This window comes from Oncorhynchus masou, unplaced genomic scaffold (assembly GCF_036934945.1).
Source record: "Oncorhynchus masou masou isolate Uvic2021 unplaced genomic scaffold, UVic_Omas_1.1 unplaced_scaffold_1132, whole genome shotgun sequence".
In the NCBI taxonomy this organism is placed as follows: Eukaryota; Metazoa; Chordata; class Actinopteri; order Salmoniformes; family Salmonidae; genus Oncorhynchus; species Oncorhynchus masou.
The window spans coordinates 97,112-118,403 of record NW_027001063.1 but is presented as its reverse complement, the minus strand read 5'-3'; the positions used below and the strand labels follow the sequence as shown (position 1 = coordinate 118,403).

The following is a 21,292-nucleotide window of genomic DNA, read 5'->3' as shown; positions in this document are numbered from 1 at the left end:
ACGCAATCCAAGCGTGGGCAGCGCCGGAGATGCCCAACTCGGAGAGGGTGGAGAGGAGGATCTGATGGTTCACAGTATCGAAGGCAGCCGATAGGTCTAGAAGGATGAGAGCAGAGGAGAGAGAGTTAGCTTTAGCAGTGCGGAGCGCCTCCGTGATACAGAGAAGAGCAGTCTCAGTTGAATGACTAGTCTTGAAACCTGACTGATTTGGATCAAGAAGGTCATTCTGAGAGAGATAGCGGGAGAGCTGGCCAAGGACGGCACGTTCAAGAGTTTTGGAGAGAAAAGAAAGAAGGGATACTGGTCTGTAGTTGTTGACATCGGAGGGATCGAGTGTAGGTTTTTTCAGAAGGGGTGCAACTCTCGCTCTCTTGAAGACGGAAGGGACGTAGCCAGTGGTCAGGGATGAGTTGATGAGCGAGGTGAGGTAAGGGAGAAGGTCTCCGGAAATGGTCTGGAGAAGAGAGGAGGGGATAGGGTCAAGCGGGCAGGTTGTTGGGCGGCCGGCCGTCACAAGAAGCGAGATTTCATCTGGAGAGAGAGGGGAGAAAGAGGTCAGAGCACAGGGTAGGGCAGTGTGAGCAGAACCAGCGGTGTCGTTTGACTTAGCAAACGAGGATCGGATGTCGTCGACCTTCTTTTCAAAATGGTTGACGAAGTCATCTGCAGAGAGGGAGGAGGGGGGGAGGGGGAGGAGGATTCAGGAGGGAGGAGAAGGTGGCAAAGAGCTTCCTAGGGTTAGAGGCAGATGCTTGGAATTTAGAGTGGTAGAAAGTGGCTTTAGCAGCAGAGACAGAGGAGGAAAATGTAGAGAGGAGGGAGTGAAAGGATGCCAGGTCCGCAGGGAGGCGAGTTTTCCTCCATTTCCGCTCGGCTGCCCGGAGCTCTGTTCTGTGAGCTCGCAATGAGTCATCGAGCCACGGAGCGGGAGGGGAGGACCGAGCCGGCCTGGAGGATAGGGGACATAGAGAGTCAAAGGATGCAGAAAGGGAAGAGAGGAGGGTTGAGGAGGCAGAATCAGGAGATAGGTTGGAGAAGGTATGAGCAGAGGGAAGAGATGATAGGATGGAAGAGGAGAGAGTAGCGGGGGAGAGAGAGCGAAGGTTGGGACGGCGCGATACCATCCGAGTAGGGGCAGTGTGGGAAGTGTTGGATGAGAGCGAGAGGGAAAAGGATACAAGGTAGTGGTCGGAGACTTGGAGGGGAGTTGCAATGAGGTTAGTGGAAGAACAGCATCTAGTAAAGATGAGGTCGAGCGTATTGCCTGCCTTGTGAGTAGGGGGGGAAGGTGAGAGGGTGAGGTCAAAAGAGGAGAGGAGTGGAAAGAAGGAGGCAGAGAGGAATGAGTCAAAGGTAGACGTGGGGAGGTTAAAGTCGCCCAGGACTGTGAGAGATGAGCCGACCTCAGGAAAGGAGCTTATCAAGGCATCAAGCTCATTGATGAACTCTCCGAGGGAACCTGGAGGGCGATAAATGATAAGGATGTTAAGCTTGAAAGGGCTGGTAACTTTGACAGCATGGAATTCAAAGGAGGCGATAGACAGATGGGTAAGGGGAGAAAGAGAGAATGACCACTTGGGAGAGATGAGGATCCCGGTGCCACCACCCCGCTGACCAGAAGCTCTCGGGGTGTGCGAGAACACGTGGGCGGACGAAGAGAGAGCAGTAGGAGTAGCAGTGTTATCTGTGGTGATCCAGTGCCAAGAAGTCGAGGGACTGGAGGGAGGCATAGGCTGAGATGAACTCTGCCTTGTTGGCCGCAGATCGGCAGTTCCAGAGGCTACCGGAGACCTGGAACTCCACGTGGGTCGTGCGCGCTGGGACCACCAGATTAGGGTGGCCGCGGCCACGCGGTGTGGAGCGTTTGTATGGTCTGTGCAGAGAGGAGAGAACAGGGATAGATAGACACATAGTTGACAGGCTACAGAAGAGGCTACGCTAATGCAGAGGAGATTGGAATGACAAGTGGACTACACGTCTCGAATGTTCAGAAAGTTAAGCTTACGTAGCAAGAATCTTATTGACTAAAATGATTGAAATGATACAGTACTGCTGGAGTAGGCTAGCTGGCAGTGGCTGCGTTGTTGACTTTGTAGGCTAGCTGGCAGTGGCTGCGATGTTGACACTACACTAATCAAGTCGTTCCGTCGAGTGTAATAGTTTCTACAGTGCTGCTATTTGGGGCTAGCTAGCAGTGTTGATTGCGTTACGTTACGTTAAAAGAACGACAATAGCTGGCTAGCTAACCTAGAAAATCGCTCTAGACTACACAATTGTCTTATCCACAATGTTAAGATCTGTGAGGGGCCTCCTGTGTGGTGTAGCGGTACATTCCTTTCTGTCCTGCCATTATCCACAATGTTAAGGTCCGTGAGGGGCAGCGGTACATTGCTTTCTGTCCTACCATTATCCACAATGTTAAGGTCTGTGTGGTGTAGCGGTACATTCCTTTCTGTCCTACCATTATCCACAATGTTAAGGTCTGTGAGGGGCAGCGGTACATTCCTTTCTGTCCTGCCATTATCCACAATGTTAAGGTCTGTGAGGGGCAGTGGTACATTCCTTTCTGTCCTGCCATTATCCACAATGTTAAGGTCTGTGAGGGGCAGCGGTACATTCCTTTCTGTCCTACCATTATCCACAATGTTAAGGTCCGTGAGGGGCAGCGGTACATTGCTTTCTGTCCTACCATTATCCACAATGTTAAGGTTTGTGAGGGGCAGCGGTACATTCCTTTCTGTCCTGCCATTATCCACAATGTTAAGGTCTGTGAGGGGCAGCGGTACATTGCTTTCTGTCCTACCATTATCCACAATGTTAAGATCTGTGAGGGGCAGCGGTACATTCCTTTCTGTCCTGCCATTATCCACAATGTTAAGGTCTGTGAGGGGCAGCGGTACATTGCTTTCTGTCCTACCATTATCCACAATGTTAAGATCTGTGAGGGGCAGCGGTACATTCCTTTCTGTCCTGCCATTATCCACAATGTTAAGGTCTGTGAGGGGCAGCGGTACATTCCTTTCTGTCCTGCCATTATCCACAATGTTAAGGTCCGTGAGGGGCAGCGGTACATTCCTTTCTGTCCTACCATTATCCACAATGTTAAGGTCCGTGAGGGGCAGCGGTACATTCCTTTCTGTCCTGCCATTATCCACAATGTTAAGGTCTGTGAGGGGCAGCGGTACATTGCTTTCTGTCCTGCCATTATCCACAATGTTAAGGTCTGTGAGGGGCCCCCTGAGTGGTGCAGCGGTCTAAGGCGCTGCATCGCCGTGTCCCAGCCGGCCTTCACCCGGGCGACCCATGAGGCGGTCGCACAATTGGCCCAGCGTCGTCCGGGTTAGGGGAGGTTTTGGCCGACCGCTATATCCTTGTCCCATCGCGCTCTCGCGACTCCTTGTGGCGGGCCGGGCGCCTGCTAGCTGGCATCCGGTCGCCAGTTGTACGGTGTTTCCTCTGACACATTGGTGCGTCTGGCTTCCGGGTTAAGTGAGCATTGTGTCAAGAAGCAGTGTGGCTTGGTTGGGTCGTGTTTCGGAGGACGCACGGCTCTCGGCCTTCGCCTCTCCTGAGTCCGTAGGGGAGTTGCAGCGACGAGACAAGACTGTAACTACCAATTGGAGAGAAAATGGAGTAAAAGTACAAAAAATAAATACATTTTCAAAATGTCCTTGAGATAAGGTTCAGTTTCAAGGAACAAGACGATGAGCTGTTCTGATTACTACGCAAACCCAAGCTTATCAACCACAACAAGAACAACGTGGCCCTGTGGAGAAAAATACAGGTTTATGTAGAGAAATACATGTTTATTTCGAGCAGGAATGGGCAACTGGCGCCCCCCCCTGTTTTGCTTCAAGGTGGGGGTATTGATGTGGGTACACAGACCCGCGAGCCCCCATGATAAATTCATACTTTATATTTTGGTAGCCCTCACCCCCATCAAAGTTGCCCGTCCCTGAAGTAGAGAAATGTCAGTGATTCCCATTGACACACACACGTTTTATTTCCTTAACCTTTATTTAACTAGGCAAGTCAGAACAGCATGCAGAATGTTTTCTGTTGTTTCTGTTCCAGATGCTAGAAGAGGTTGTGGCGAAGACCCTGAAGCATCATGGGATCACCAGACAACACAACAATCTTGCCGCTTGCAGTCAAAGACTGTTTGAAATCTCCAAATTCTATCTGAAGGTTCCTCTCCTTTTTTTCCCCCCATTCTTTGAATTTGACATTTAGCACCAACCGTGAGTTGACGTGAAAACTTCAACTAGAAGTCCCTTGGCCCCTCTTTGAAAAAGTTTTCAATGACAGAATGACAACTAAGACTGTAAGACAGATTGTTAGACGGATTGTCTTGTATTGCCTTGTCCTGAGCTTTTAATTTGCCCTGTTCAACTATGTTAAATACCATAGATAAGCTGACTGTCTGACCTGACTATAGCAGCTGACTGTTACATCAACACCCCAGAGACTATAGAGATAAGCTGACTGTCTGACCTGACTATAGCAGCTGACTGTTACATCATCACCCCAGAGACTATAGAGAGATAAGCTGACTGTTACATCATCACCCCAGAGACTATAGAGAGATAAGCTGACTGTTACATCATCACCCCAGAGACTATAGAGAGATAAGATGACTGTTACATCATCACCCCAGAGACTATAGAGAGATAAGCTGGTTGTTACATCATCACCCCAGAGACTATAGAGAGATAAGCTGTCTGTTACATCATCACCCCAGAGACTATAGAGAGATAAGATGACTGTTACATCATCACCCCAGAGACTATAGAGAGATAAGCTGACTGTTACATCATCACCCCAGAGACTATAGAGAGATAAGATGACTGTTACATCATCACCCCAGAAACTATAGAGAGATAAGCTGACTGTTACATCATCACTCCAGAGACTATAGAGAGATAAGATGACTGTTACATCATCACCCCAGAGACTATAGAGAGATAAGATGACTGTTACATCATCACCCCAGAGACTATAGAGAGATAAGCTGGTTGTTACATCATCACCCCAGAGACTATAGAGAGATAAGATGACTGTTACATCATCACCCCAGAGACTATAGAGAGATAAGATGACTGTTACATCATCACCCCAGAGACTATAGAGAGATAAGATGACTGTTACATCATCACCCCAGAGACTATAGAGAGATAAGATGACTGTTACATCATCACCCCAGAGACTATAGAGAGATAAGCTGGTTGTTACATCATCACCCCAGAGACTATAGAGAGATAAGATGACTGTTACATCATCACCCCAGAGACTATAGAGAGATAAGCTGACTGTTACATCATCACCCCAGAGACTATAGAGAGATAAGATGACTGTTACATCATCACCCCAGAGACTATAGAGAGATAAGATGGCTGTTACATCATCACCCCAGAGACTATAGAGAGATAAGATGACTGTTACATCATCACCCCAGAGACTATAGAGAGATAAGATGACTGTTACATCATCACCCCAGAGACTATAGAGAGATAAGCTGACTGTTACATCATCACCCCAGAGACTATAGAGAGATAAGATGGCTGTTACATCATCACCCCAGAGACTATAGAGAGATAAGATGACTGTTACATCATCACCCCAGAGACTATAGAGAGATAAGCTGACTGTTACATCATCACCCCAGAGACTATAGAGAGATAAGATGACTGTTACATCATCACCCCAGAGACTATAAGCTGGCATCACAATGTATTCCTTTTCTCCAAAAGGATCTGAAGACGTCCAGGGGCCTTCATGAGGAAATGATGAAAGCAGCCAGCAGCAATGCCAAGCAGGTAACCTGTCAACCATTTATTACATCTTTTACCTTCCCCTTACGAAGGTAAACTTTGAACCATGTTCTTCAGAAGTCGAGGGGTGTTCAGGTAGAAATTGTTCACGAAGAGTTTGTAAATTGTAAACAGACCCATGTGTTTTTTATTGGTTGTGTTGCAGGTCATCGACTGGGTTACGGAGCGGGCCTCTAAGTGACGAGGGAAGTTAAACGATCACTAGTGGTTTTAGACTGGTTTTATAGTCACGGCAAACCGCAACCATCAGTGGAATGGAGTTTCACCACAGGAAACATCAGTACACTCTGTCAGGAGGTGAACGTGTGATGAGCATGTTTGTTTGTGTCTTTAGAACCTCGGTGACTGTCAGTTGCCAGGCAGCCATTCATTGTAATTACATTGTTTGTTTATGTCTTTAGAACCTCAGTGACTGCCAGTTGCCAGGCAGCCATTCATTGTAATTACATTGTTTGTTTATGTCTTTAGAACCTCAGTGACTGCCAGTTGCCAGGCAGCCATTCATTGTAATTACATTGTTTGTTTATGTCTTTAGAACCTCAGTGACTGTCAGTTGCCAGGCAGCCATTCATTGTAATTACATTGTTTGTTTATGTCTTTAGAACCTCAGTGACTGTCAGTTGCCAGGCAGCCATTCATTGTAATTACATTGTTTGTTTATGTCTTAAGAACCTCGGTGACTGTCAGTTGCCAGGCAGCCATTCATTGTAATTACATTGTTTGTTTGTGTCTTTAGAACCTCAGTGACTGTCAGTTGCCAGGCAGCCATTCATTGTAATTACATTGTTTGTTTATGTCTTTAGAACCTCAGTGACTGCCAGTTGCCAGGCAGCCATTCATTGTAATTACATTGTTTGTTTGTGTCTTAAGAACCTCAGTGACTGTCAGTTGCCAGGCAGCCATTCATTGTAATTACATTGTTTGTTTATGTCTTTAGAACCTCAGTGACTGTCAGTTGCCAGGCAGCCATTCATTGTAATTACATTGTTTGTTTATGTCTTAAGAACCTCGGTGACTGTCAGTTGCCAGGCACCCATTCATTGTAATTACATTGTTGTTTATGTCTTAAGAACCTCAGTGACTGTCACTTGCCAGGCAGCCATTCATTGTAATTTCATTGTTTGTTTTAATGAGTTCTCTCTTATGTTGTTTTAATAGGAAATTCCACAAACTGGGAGGTTTGTCTTTTAGATGTGTTTACATGGTTTATTTAACATGTGTGTATGTCTCTGTTTGTTGTAAAGCATTGGTAGCATTGTAGATATCACTATTTCTTTTAGTTGTGCCATCAATTTGATGAAATATAATAAAATGTGTTTTGTGATCTTTGTGCGTACGAGGACTGTTCTGTGCAGTACAACACTGTCAGTTTCTAGTAACATTAGTCTATCTCGGTTCACAGTAGGAACAAATGCAAAGCCAACAGAGAATGTCACTTTCTCTCACACATATGAACAAAACAATGCTTTCTCTATACCCCCCTCAGTCCTCACTACTCTATACCCCCCTCAGTCCTCAATATACTATACCCCCGTCAGTCCTCAATATACTATACCCCCCTCGGTCCTCACTACTCTATACCCCCCTCAGTCCTCACTATTCTATACCCCCTCAGTCCTCACTACTATATACCCCCTCAGTCCTCACTACTCTATACCCCCTCAGTCCTCAATATACTATACCCCCTCGGTCCTCACTACTCTATACCCCCTCGGTCCTCACTACTCTATACCCCCTCTGTCCTCAATATACTATACCCCCTCGGTCCTCACTACTCTATACCCCCTCAGTCCTCAATATCCTATACCCCCTCTGTCCTCAATATACTATACCCCCTCGGTCCTCACTACTCTATACCCCCTCAGTCCTCACTATTCTATACCCCCTCAGTCCTCACTACTATATACCCCCTCAGTCCTCACTACTCTATACCCCCTCAGTCCTCACTACTATATACCCCCTCAGTCCTCACTATTCTATACCCCCTCAGTCCTCACTACTATATACCCCCTCAGTCCTCACTACTCTATACCGCCCTCAGTCCTCAATATACTATACCCCCTCAGTCCTCAATATACTATACCCCCTCGGTCCTCACTACTCTATACCCCTCTCAGTCCTCACTACTCTATACCCCCTCAGTCCTCACTACTCTATACCCCCTCAGTCCTCACTATTCTATACCCCCTCAGTCCTCACTACTATATACCCCCTCAGTCCTCACTACTCTATACCCCCCTCAGTCCTCACTATTCTATACCCCCTCAGTCCTCACTACTCTATACCGCCCTCAGTCCTCAATATACTATACCCCCCTCAGTCCTCAATATACTATACCCCCTCGGTCCTCACTACTCTATACCCCTCTCAGTCCTCACTACTCTATACCCCCTCAGTCCTCACTACTCTATACCCCCTCAGTCCTCACTATTCTATACCCCCTCAGTCCTCACTACTATATACCCCCTCAGTCCTCACTACTCTATACCCCCTCAGTCCTCACTATTCTATACCCCCTCAGTCCTCACTACTCTATACCCCCTCGGTCCTCACTATTCTATATACCCTCCTCAGTCCTCACTAGTCTACCCCCTCAATCCTCACTTGTCAATACCCCCTCAGTCCTCATTACTCTTTACCCCCTCAGTCCTCATTACTCTATACCCCCTCAGTCCTCACTACTCTATACCCCCTCAGTCCTCACTACTCTATACCCCCTCAGTCCTCACTATTCTATACCCCCTCAGTCCTCACTACTCTATACCCCCTCGGTCCTCACTATTCTATATACCCTCCTCAGTCCTCACTAGTCTACCCCCTCAATCCTCACTTGTCTATACCCCCTCAGTCCTCATTACTCTTTACCCCCTCAGTCCTCATTACTCTATACCCCCCTCAGTCCTCACTACTCTATACCCCCTCAGTCCTCACTACTCTATACCCCCTCAGTCCTCACTACTCTACACCACCCCCCTTAGTCCTCACTACTCTATACCCCCCATAGTTCTTACTACTCTATACCACCCTCCATAGTCCTCACGACTCTATACCGCCCCCTTAGTCTTCACTACTCTATACCACCCCCCTTAGTCCTCACTACTCTATACCACCCCCCTTAGTCCTCACTACTCTATACCACCCCCTTAGTCCTCACTACTCTGTCCCACCCCCTCAGTCCTCATTACTCTATACCCCCTCAGTCCTCACTATTCTATACCCCCTCAGTCCTCACTATTCTATGCCCCCCCTCAGTCCTCACTATTCTATACCCCCTCAGTCCTCACTATTCTATACCCACCTCAGTCCTCACTACTATATACCCCCTCAGTCCTCACTACTCTATACCCCCTTCAGTCCTCACTACTCTATACCACCCCCTTAGTCCTCACTACTCTATACCCCTCAGTCCTCACTACTCTATACCCCATCAGTCCTCACTACTCTATAACCCCCTCAGTCCTCACTACTCTATAACCCCCTCAGTCCTCACTACTCTATAACCCCCCAGTCCTCACTACTATATACCCCCTCAGTCCTCACTACTCTATACCCCCTCAGTCCTCAATATACTATACCCCCTCAGTCCTCAATATACTATACCCCCTCGGTCCTCACTATTCTATACCCCCTCAGTCCTCACTACTATATACCCCCTCAGTCCTCACTACTCTATACCCCCCTCAGTCCTCACTATTCTATACCCCCCCTCAGTCCTCACTACTCTATACCCCCCTCGGTCCTCACTATTCTATATACCCTCCTCAGTCCTCACTAGTCTACCCCCTCAATCCTCACTTGTCTATACCCCCTCAGTCCTCATTACTCTTTACCCCCTCAGTCCTCATTACTCTATACCCCCTCAGTCCTCACTACTCTATACCCCCTCAGTCCTCACTACTCTATACCCCCTCAGTCCTCACTATTCTATACCCCCTCAGTCCTCACTACTCTATACCCCCCTCGGTCCTCACTATTCTATATACCCTCCTCAGTCCTCACTAGTCTACCCCCTCAATCCTCACTTGTCTATACCCCCTCAGTCCTCATTACTCTTTACCCCCTCAGTCCTCATTACTCTATACCCCCTCAGTCCTCACTACTCTATACCCCCTCAGTCCTCACTACTCTATACCCCCCTCAGTCCTCACTACTCTACACCACCCCCTTAGTCCTCACTACTCTATACCCCCATAGTTCTTACTACTCTATACCACCCTCCATAGTCCTCACTACTCTATACCGCCCCCTTAGTCTTCACTACTCTATACCACCCCCCTTAGTCCTCACTACTCTATACCACCCCCTTAGTCCTCACTACTCTGTCCCACCCCCTCAGTCCTCATTACTCTATACCCCCTCAGTCCTCACTATTCTATACCCCCTCAGTCCTCACTATTCTATGCCCCCTCAGTCCTCACTATTCTATACCCCCCTCAGTCCTCACTATTCTATACCCACCTCAGTCCTCACTACTATATACCCCCCTCAGTCCTCACTACTCTATACCCCCTTCAGTCCTCACTACTCTATACCACCCCCTTAGTCCTCACTACTCTATACCCCTCAGTCCTCACTACTCTATACCCCATCAGTCCTCACTACTCTATAACCCCCTCAGTCCTCACTACTCTATAACCCCCTCAGTCCTCACTACTCTATAACCCCCCCAGTCCTCACTACTCTATACCCCCCTCAGTCCTCACTACTCTATAACCCCCTCAGTCGTCACTACTCTATACCACCCACCCTTAGTCCTCACCACCATATACCCCCCTAAGTCCTCACTACTATATACCACCCTCGGTCCTCAGTACTCTATACCCTCCTAAGTCCTCTCCCCTGGCCAAGAGCATGAAAGGGGTGATGGGAATGAACTGGGGGTCTAGACGCTCCTCTCTCCCCTGGCCATGAGCATGAAAGGGGTGATGGGAATGAACTGGGGGTCTAGACGCTCCTCTCTCCCCTGGCCAAGAGCATGAAAGGGGTGATGGGAATGAACTGGGGGTCTAGACGCTCCTCTCTCCCCTGGCCAAGAGCATGAAAGGGATGATGGGAATGAACTGGGGGTCGAGCCTCTCTGGTTAGCAACCTTGGGACCTGAGACATTCTGAGGGGGCTTTGTTTTCTCCTCTGGCCTGGGTGCCAGTATGTTCCTGCTCTACTGCCAAACAACAGACAGGCATCCAGGCTAACAATGCTCCCCTATAGGTGCTCCACACACCCCATTGTGTTTGGCCTCATGATTCATCCCACCACAGGCTACCCAATTAGGTAAGGGTTGGACTTAAACAACCATTTGGGGATAAATACCAAGCATTCTATTTTTAATGTTATAAATATAGCATCTTCAATATTTAGCTTGGTTAGGTCCTTATTGTAAAAGAGAACCTGTTCTCAATGACTTGAGGCAAAAAAAAACTATATAAGTAAATATTAGTACAGAATTACTGAGTTAGGTCGAGGTCTGTCCTCATTAGTGACATTCAAAATCTGCTCCTTCTGTTAAATCGTACTTAACAGAATCAGGACCACCACCCTCAGTCATGATAGAGGAGAGTTGGAGTTATTAAATTAATTAGTGGAGGTGAAATCAGATCAGTGATTTGGACTCATGTAATAAAACAAGCCTGGAGAGTGAGCTTGTCCTAACCTAAACCCTTACACTTAACATAGCATTTTAACAAATTCAGGACATTAAACAAGTCCTGACTTTTCTAAATTGTTCTTGTTTTCCTATCTTATCAGGACAGTGTGGTGACTTGTCAGGACAGCGTGGTCCTGATAAGGTAGGAAAAAATGTACACACCCATTTTGTTCTTCCATCCTCGTGGGCACCTACAATTGATTTCCATTCAAAATCCTACTTCCCCCTAATTCTAAACCTAACCCTAATTCTAAACCTAACCATAATTCTAAGCCTAATTCTAAACCTAACCCTAATTCTAAACCTAACCATAATTCTAAGCCTAATTCTAAACCTAACCCTAATTCTACACCTAAGCCTAATTCTAAACCTAACCCTAATTCTAAACCTAACCCTAATTCTAAACCTAACCCCTAAATTTAGAATAGCCTTTTACCTCATGCAGATGTGGGAAATGTCCTCATGGGGGACAATTTTCCTTGTTTTACTATCCTTGTAGGGACCTAAAATCCCCAAAAGTGCCCTGAAGAATGATCCCCCCACACACACACACACTTGCTTACACACACACACTCACCGTACTCCTAGAAACGGGCAGGCTGCTGGGACATGGAGACCTCAGGACACAACAAACACCACACTAATTGCTGATTTAATTTGGAAAGTCTCCAGCAGTTCTCTGATTTCTATAAGTTGACATTCAGAAAGTCTATCAATGCCCTTTGTGTTGATTAGATGGGCTGAATGATGGCTTCAAGCTGTGGACAGTGGCTCTGAACAGCTCTGACGCTGAACAACAGGTTGTGTGTGAGTGGCTTGGATGCCTGCTCCTTACTCAGTGGGATGTAAACCCCAATCAGGTGTGTTGTGCTTCTTTGGTGAATTCTCTGCTGAGCTATTCTATTCTAGTCTCTTATATTATAGTGTATTATATTATAGTCATATATTATAGTCTATTCTATTATACTCTATTATATTATAGTCATATATTATAGTCTTCTATTCTATTATATTAAAGTCATATTATAATATAGTCTTCTAGTCTATTCTACTCTATTATATTATAGTCATATTATATTAGGCTTCTAGTCTATTATATTATAGTCATATTATAATATAGTCTTATAGTCTATTCTACTCTATTATAGTCTTCTAGTCTATTATATTATAGTCATATTATAATATAGTCTTATGGTCTATTCTACTCTATTATATTCATATTATTTTATAGTCTTCTAGTCTATTATATTATAGTCATATTATATTATAGTATTCTAGTCTATTATATTATAGTCATTATAATATAGTCTTCTATTCTACTCTTATAGTTTATTATTTTATAGTCATTATAATATAGTCTTCTATTCTACTCTATTATATTTTAGTATATTCTATTATAGTCTATTCTACTCTATTATATTTTAGTATATTCTACACTATTATATTATAGTCTATTTTATTTTAGTCTATTCTATTTGTCTATTCTACTTTATTATATTCTAGTCTATTCTATGTTAGTCTATTCTACTCTATTATTTTTTAGTTTATTCTATTTTTTCTATTATGTTCTAGTCTACTCTATTCTTGTCTATTCTACTCTATTATATTTTAGTAGACTCTACTCTATTATATTCTAGTCTATTCTATTTTAGTCCATTCTACTCTATTCTACTCTATTATATTCTAGTCTATTATATTTTAGTATATTATGTTCTAGTTTATTCTTGCCTATTCTACTCTATTATAGTCTACTCTATTCTATTGTATGGATTGGGCCATCCCAAGTTGAAGTGTTTTGACATTTTAATTGTCATATTGCATTCATTCGATGCACCCCATTCCTCCACAAGTCAAGACATTGTTTGGACAGAGACTTGAACACATTTCAGAGTGCGTGTTTTGTGGTACGTTGGTTTGATTGGTTCTTGTTGAGGAAATACAGTGAACACCAGTTAGGCCGCAAGAACAACCTGAAATACAAAGACAATCCAGAAATATGTAATTTATGTGCATCATTAACAGAGTTAAAATAAAACTAAGCCTTGAATTACAATAGCTGCCAAAGGCGTAGGACAGTTCAAATTTTCAAGCAGCCTTTACAATCTTTTTCACCGTAACTTTTTCATTTAAGTTAACAGTAATCGCTGAATAATTTGCAGACAGAGATTGACGAAAAAACAATTAGCGTAGGATGGATGGATGCTAGATAGATCATACTTCCAGTATGTTTTTAGTACCAAAACAATAGATTATTGTTCTTGTGCAGATTAACGACGATTTGAACAAAACAATTTCTGCTGTTGTAACTGATCTCTCACTATGATGTCATCGGTAATGCATGTGTTTCTATAAATACACAAAACAACTTCTTCTGTTGTAACTGATCTCTCACTATGGTGTCATCGGTAATGCATGTGTTTCTATAAATACACAAAACAACTCATTCCAGTTTTTTGAAACATGATCCATTCATTTTGAGCTGTTTGTGTGGACTTGAATCAGGGTAGATCCTGTGTCTAGTTCACTGCACATCACAGTCCTTGTTCTCGTAGTTCAGTTATCAGCCATGTCCTCCCCTGTTCTGTGCACTCCAGTGTGGAACTCCGGGACACTCCACTCTAGCAGTCTGGAACAGTTCAGTCCTTGTGGTCCGTTGGTGGTAAACAGAACCTTTATGCTACCAGGCCGAGCCTGGCGATCTTTGCCGAGAGGAATGAGTGGAGGATGAAGACGATAGGCTTTGGGCACGAGTGGAGGTCCAGCTGCTGAACATATAACAGGAGAGAATGTTAGATGTTACATTCCAGTTCTGATGGTGATGGTGATGGCTGATGGTGAGTTCCATTATATTACAGTTCCATGAGATCTAATGGTGAGTTCTATTATATTACAGTTCCATGAGATCTAATGGTGAGTTCCATTATATTACAGTTCCATGAGATCTAATGGTGAGTTCCATTAGTTCTATTATATTACAGTTCTATGAGATCTAATGGTGAGTTCCATTAGTTCTATTATATTACAGTTCCATGAGTTCTAATGGTGAGTTCCATTAGTTCTATTATATTACAGTTCCATGAGATCTAATGGTGAGTTCCATTAGTTCTATTGTATTACAGTTCCATAAGATCTAATGGTGAGTTCTATTATATTACAGTTCCATGAGATCTAATGGTGAGTTCCATTAGTTCTATTATATTACAGTTCCATTAGCTCGAATGGTGAGTTCCATTAGTTCTATTATATTACAGTTCCATGATATCTAATGGTGAGTTCCATTATATTACAGTTCCATGAGATCTAATGGTGAGTTCCATTGTATTACAGTTCCATGAGATCTAATGGTGAGTTCCATTATATTACAGTTCCATGAGATCTAATGGTGAGTTCCATTGTATTACAGTTCCATGAGATCTAATGGTGAGTTCCATTATATTACAGTTCCATGAGATCTAATGGTGAGTTCCATTAGTTCTATTATATTACAGTTCCATTAGCTCGAATGGTGAGTTCCATTAGTTCTATTATATTACAGTTCCATGATATCTAATGGTGAGTTCCATTATATTACAGTTCCATGATATCTAATGGTGAGTTCCATTATATTACAGTTCCATGATATCTAATGGTGAGTTCCATTATATTACAGTTCCATGAGATCTAATGGTGAGTTCCATTGTATTACAGTTCCATGAGATCTAATGGTGAGTTCCATTAGTTCTATTATATTACAGTTCCATTAGTTCTAATGGTGAGTTCTATTATATTACAGTTCCATTAGTTTCCTATGGTGAGTTCCATTAGTTCTATTATATTACAGTTCCATTAGTTCTAATGGTGGGTTCTATTATATTACAGTTCTATGAGATCTAATGGTGAGTTCCATTAGTTATATTATATTTCAGTTCCATGAGATCTAATGGTGAATTCCATTAGTTCTATTATATTACAGTTCCATAAGTTTTAATGGTGAGTTCTATTATATTACAGTTCTATGAGATCTAATGGTGAGTTCCATTAGTTTTATTATATTACAGTTCCATGAGTTCTAATGGTGAGTTCCATTAGTTCTATTATATTACAGTTCCATTAGTTCTAATGGTGAGTTCTAATATTACAGTTCCATGAGATCTAATGGTGAGTTCCTTTAGTTCTATTATATTACAGTTCCATGATATCTAATGGTGAGTTCCATTAGTTCTATTATATTACAGTTCCATGATATCTAATGGTGAGTTCCATTATATTACAGTTCCATGAGATCTAATGGTGAGTTCCATTATATTACAGTTCCATGAGATCTAATTGTGAGTTCCATTAGTTCGAATGGTGAGTTCCATTAGTTCTATTATATTACAGTTCCATGATATCTAATGGTGAGTTCTATTATATTACAGTTCCATGATATATAATGGTGAGTTCCATTATATTACAGTTCCATGAGATCTAATGGTGAGTTCCATTATATTACAGTTCCATGAGATCTAATGATGAGTTCCATTAGTTCTATTATATTACAGTTCCATTAGTTCTAATGGTGAGTTCCATTAGTTCTATTATATTACAGTTCCATTAGTTCTAATGGTGAGTTCTATTATATTACAGTTCTATGAGATCTAATGGTGAGTTCCATTTTTTCTATTATATTACAGTTCCATGATATCTAATGGTGAGTTCCATTATATTAGAGTTCCATGAGATCTAATGGTGAGTTCCATTATATTACAGTTCCATAATATCTAATGGTGAGTTCTATTATATTACAGTTCCATGATATCTAATGGTGAGTTCCATTATATTACAGTTCCATGAGATCTAATGGTGAGTTCCATTATATTACAGTTCCATGAGATCTAATGGTGAGTTCCATTATATTACAGTTCCATGAGATCTAATGGTGAGTTCCATTATATTACAGTTCCATGAGATCTAATGGTGAGTTCCATTATATTACAGTTCCATGAGATCTAATGGTGAATTCCATTAGTTCTATTATATTACAGTTCCATGAGATCTAATGGTGAGTTCCATTAGTTCTATTATATTACAGTTCCATTAGTTCTAATGGTGAGTTCCATTATATTACAGTTCCATGAGATCTAATGGTGAGTTCCATTAGTTCTATTATATTACAGTTCCATTAGTTCTAATGGTGAGTTCCATTATATTACAGTTCCATGAGATCTAATGGTGAGTTCCATTAGTTCTATTATATTACAGTTCCATTAGTTCTAATGGTGAGTTCCATTAGTTTTATTATATTACAGTTCCATGATATCTAATGGTGAGTTCCATTAGTTATATTATATTATAGTTCCATTAGTTCTAATGGTGAGTTCCATGAGTTCTAATGGTGAGTTCCATTAGTTCTATTATATTACAGTTCCACTTGTTCTAATGGTGAGTTCCATTTGTTCTATTATATTACAGTTCCATTAGTTCTAATGGTGAGTTCCATTATATTACAGTTCCATGAGATCTAATGGTGAGTTCCATTAGTTCTATTATATTACAGTTCCATTAGTTCTAATGGTGAGTTCCATTAGTTCTATTAAATTACAGTTCCAAGATATCTAATGGTGAGTTCCATTAGTTCTATTCTATTACAGTTCCATTAGTTTTAATGGTGAGGTCCATTAATTCTATTATATTACAGTTCCATGAGATCTAATGGTGAGTTCCATTATATTACAGTTCCATGAGTTCTAATGGTGAGTTTCATTAGTTCTATTATATTACAGTTCCATTAGTTCTAATGGTGAGTTCTATTATATTACAGTTCCATTAGTTCTAATGGTGAGTTCCATTAGTTCTATTATATTACAGTTTCATGAGATCTAATGGTGAGCTCTATTATATTACAGTTCCATGAGTTCTAATGGTGAGTTCCATTAGTACTATTATATTACAGTTCCATTAGTTCTAATGGTGAGTTTCATTAGTTCTATTATATTACAGTTTCATTAGTTCTCATGGTGAGTTCCATTAGTTGTATTATATATATATTTATTTATTTATTTCACCTTTATTTAACCAGGTAGGCTAGTTGAGAACAAGTTCTCATTTGCAACTGCAACCTGGCCAAGATAAAGCTTAGCAATGTGAACAGACAACACAGAGTTACACATGGAGTAAACAATTAACAAGTCAATAACACAGTACAAAAAAAGGGGGAGTCTATATACATTGTGTGCAAAAGGCATGAGGAGGTAGGCGAATAATTACAATTTTGCAGATTAGCACTGGAGTGATAAATGATCAGATGGTCATGTACAGGTAGAGATATTGGTGTGCAAAAGAGCAGAAAAGTAAATAAATAAAAACAGTATGGGGATGAGGTAGGTGAAAATGGGTGGGCTATTTACCAATAGACTATGTATAGCTGCAGCGATCGGTTAGCTGCTCAGATAGCACATGTTTGAAGTTGGTGAGGGAGATAAAAGTCTCCAACTTCAGGGATTTTTGCAATTCGTTCCAGTCACAGGCAGCAGAGTACTGGAACGAAAGGCGGCCAAATGAGGTGTTGGCTTTAGGGATGATCAGTGAGATACACCTGCTGGAGCGTGTGCTACGGATGGGTGTTGCCATCGTGACCAGTGAACTGAGATAAGGCGGAGCTTTACCTAGCATGGACTTGTAGATGACCTGGAGCCAGTGGGTCTGGCAACGAATATGTAGCGAGGGCCAGCCGACTAGAGCATACAAGTCGCAGTGGTGGGTGGTATAAGGTGCTTTAGTGACAAAACGGATGGCACTGTGATAAACTGCATCCAGTTTGCTGAGTAGAGTGTTGGAGGCAATCTTGTAGATGACATCGCCGAAGTCGAGGATCGGTAGGATAGTCAGTTTTACTAGGGTAAGTTTGGCAGCGTGAGTGAAGGAGGCTTTGTTGCGGAATAGAAAGCCGATATTACAGTTCCATGATATCTAATGGTGAGTTCCATTAGTTCTATTATATTACAGTTTCATGAGATCTAATGGTGAGTTCTTTTATATTACAGTTCCATGAGTTCTAATGGTGAGTTCCATTAGTTCTATTATATTACAGTTTCATGAGATCTAATGGTGAGTTCTATTATATTACAGTTTCATGAGATCTAATGGTGAGTTACATTAGTTCTATTATATTACAGTTTCATGAGATCTAATGGTGAGTTCTATTATATTACAGTTTCATGAGATCTAATGGTGAGTTCTTTTATATTACATTTCCATGAGATCTAATGGTGAGTTCCATTATATTACAGTTCCATGAGTTCTAATGGTGAGTTCCATTAGTTCTAATGGTGAGTTTCATTAGTTCTATTATATTACAGTTTCATGAGATCTAATGGTGAGTTCTATTATATTACAGTTCCATGAGTTCTAATGGTGAGTTCCATTAGTTCTATTATATTACAGTCCCATGAGATCTAATGGTGAGTTCTATTATATTACAGTTTCATGAGATCTAATGGTGAGTTCTTTTATATTACAGTTCCATGAGTTCTAATGGTGAGTTCCATTAGTTCTAATGGTGAGTTTCATTAGTTCTATTATATTACAGTTTCATGAGATCTAATGGTGAGTTCTATTATATTACAGTTCCATGAGTTCTAATGGTGAGTTCCATTAGTTCTAATGGTGAGTTCCATTAGTTCTATTATATTACAGTTTCATGAGATCTAATGGTGAGTTCTATTATATTACAGTTCCATGAGATCTAATGGTGAGTTCCATTATATTACAGTTCCATGAGTTCTAATGGTGAGTTTCATTAGTTCTATTATATTACAGTTCCATTAGTTATAATGGTGAGTTCTATTATATTACAGTTCCATTAGTTCTAATGGTGAGTTCCATTAGTTCTATTATATTACCGTTTCATGAGATCTAATGGTGAGTTCTATTATATTACAGTTCCATGAGTTCTAATGGTGAGTTCCATTAGTTCTATTATATTACAGTTCTCTAAGATCTAATGGTGAGTTCCATTATATTACAGTTCCATTAGTTCTAATGGTGAGTTCCATTAGTTATTTTCTATTACAATTGTAGTGTTCTGAGAGTAGAACACATCTAAACAGTTATTTTCATAAACAGCAGAGGGACTTGCAGGACAGTGTTTCAGTATGCCCATGTATGACTCATTTCCTGTTTAACGTATAGGGGATTCTGTGGAAACTTTTCCATCTTTACTTGTTTGTGTTCATTTAACCGTGGCTAAGTAGAGCAGAAGAGAAACTGCAATGAAATATGAGTCAACTGGGTGTTTTTATCCTCCATGAAATACGGTCTCATGTACAGTCATCAACTAACAGAGACGGTTGTTAAGAGTGATCCTGTCCCTAGTAGAAACAATGGTCCCGATAGGTGAATGATAACCAGGTTAATGTAGGGGAAAGGTCACATGGTGGATCTACTGTAGTGTGGAATTGCAAGAGGAGGAGGACTTGCTTCTTGTTAAAAAAAAAAACACACTTACAATTTCACCCTCTTTTCCACTGAAATCCAGGAAGAGCATCCTGACCCCGTCGTCGGAGGACATCTTGAGGCGTTCGAAGGGGTAGCAGAGGAGAGGTTTGGCTTGGTTCTGGTTCCCCTGGTCCACCTGGTCCTCCCCCTTCTGCTCAGCCAGGACAGAGAAGCCCTGCTCGTAGTGGATCACCAGCCTGCACTCCTGGCCCTTGTACACACAGCCTGGAACAGGACAATATAATGGGTAACTGCTGGCCCTTGTACACACAGCCTGGAACAGGACAATATAATGGGTAACTCCTGGCCCTTGTACACACAGCCTGGAACAGGATAATATAATGGGTAACTGCTGGCCCTTGAACACACAGCCTGGAACAGGACAATATAATGGGTAACTCCTGGCCCTTGAACACACAGCCTGGAACAGGACAATATAATGGGTAACTCCTGGCCCTTGTACACACAGCCTGGAACAGGACAATATAATGGGTAACTGCTGGCCCTTGAACACACAGCCTGGAACAGGACAATATAATGGGTAACTCCTGGCCCTTGTACACACAGCCTGGAACAAGACAACATACTGCTGGGTGAATAAAGTTCCACTAATCTTTCAGTATTTTTTAAACTGTACACACATCCCAAATCAAAGGGGGAGCTAGAGAACAGCTAGGAACAGTAGGAAGGGAGGATGCAGGATTCGAACCACTGTCTCCGGGCTTGCAATATACAGTATGTTCTTGTGCTGGGAGTGTTGCTACTAGACCACAACAAGCTATGTACTGCTAGGTCATTCCTGAACCTTGTACTTCCAGCCTGTAACATGACAACAGCTGGTTGAAAACAAGGCCCTGTCCTGGCTGTATATTAGGACAACTGCTGCTTGCTGCTAGTGGGTGGGAAATTAGTTCTGGAGCAGATGTCAACCATTTTAAATCCAGATAAGGGATTTGGCTTGTAATCGTACTTAGACAAAAAACAGACAACGGCTGTATTTCACATTTGTTGTTTTTCTAATAAATCCCTTTTAAAACTACCATTTATGTCCCTGCCTTGCCTGTTTTATTTTACTAGGCAAGTCCGTTAAGAACAAATTCTAATTTTCAATGATGGCCAAGGAACAGTGGGTTAACTGCCTTGTTCCGGGGCAGAAAGACAGATTTTTACTCGGGGATGCAGCTCGGGGATTCAATCTTGCAACCTTTCGGTTACTAGTCCAACGCTCTAACCACTAGGCTACCTGCCGCCCCTACACTCTAACCACTAGGCTACCTGCCGCCCCTACACTCTAACCACTAGGCTATCTGCCGCCCCTACACTCTAACCACTAGGCTATCTGCCGCCCCTACACTCTAACCAC

The 21,292-nt window shown here is 42.3% G+C and overlaps 2 protein-coding genes across 2 annotated transcripts in view; one reads left to right on the top strand and one right to left on the bottom strand.

The window, feature by feature from the left end:
* Nucleotides 1-7,157, top strand: part of LOC135529330 (mdm2-binding protein-like) — a 59,716-nt gene extending 52,559 nt beyond the window's left edge. Inside the window, exons 20-22 of the mRNA XM_064958115.1 lie at nucleotides 4,075-4,188; nucleotides 5,751-5,816; nucleotides 5,977-7,157. Coding sequence (XP_064814187.1) covers nucleotides 4,075-4,188; nucleotides 5,751-5,816; nucleotides 5,977-6,012 — 216 coding nt within the window. The 3' untranslated portion in view covers nucleotides 6,013-7,157. The remainder of the gene's footprint in view (nucleotides 1-4,074; nucleotides 4,189-5,750; nucleotides 5,817-5,976) is intronic.
* Nucleotides 7,158-13,462: 6,305 nt separating this feature from the next.
* Nucleotides 13,463-21,292, bottom strand: part of LOC135529329 (beta-1-syntrophin-like) — a 67,152-nt gene continuing 59,322 nt past the window's right edge. The window contains 2 exon segments of the mRNA XM_064958114.1: nucleotides 13,463-14,240; nucleotides 19,940-20,154. Of these exon segments, the coding sequence (XP_064814186.1) occupies nucleotides 14,148-14,240; nucleotides 19,940-20,154 (308 nt within the window). The 3' untranslated portion in view covers nucleotides 13,463-14,147.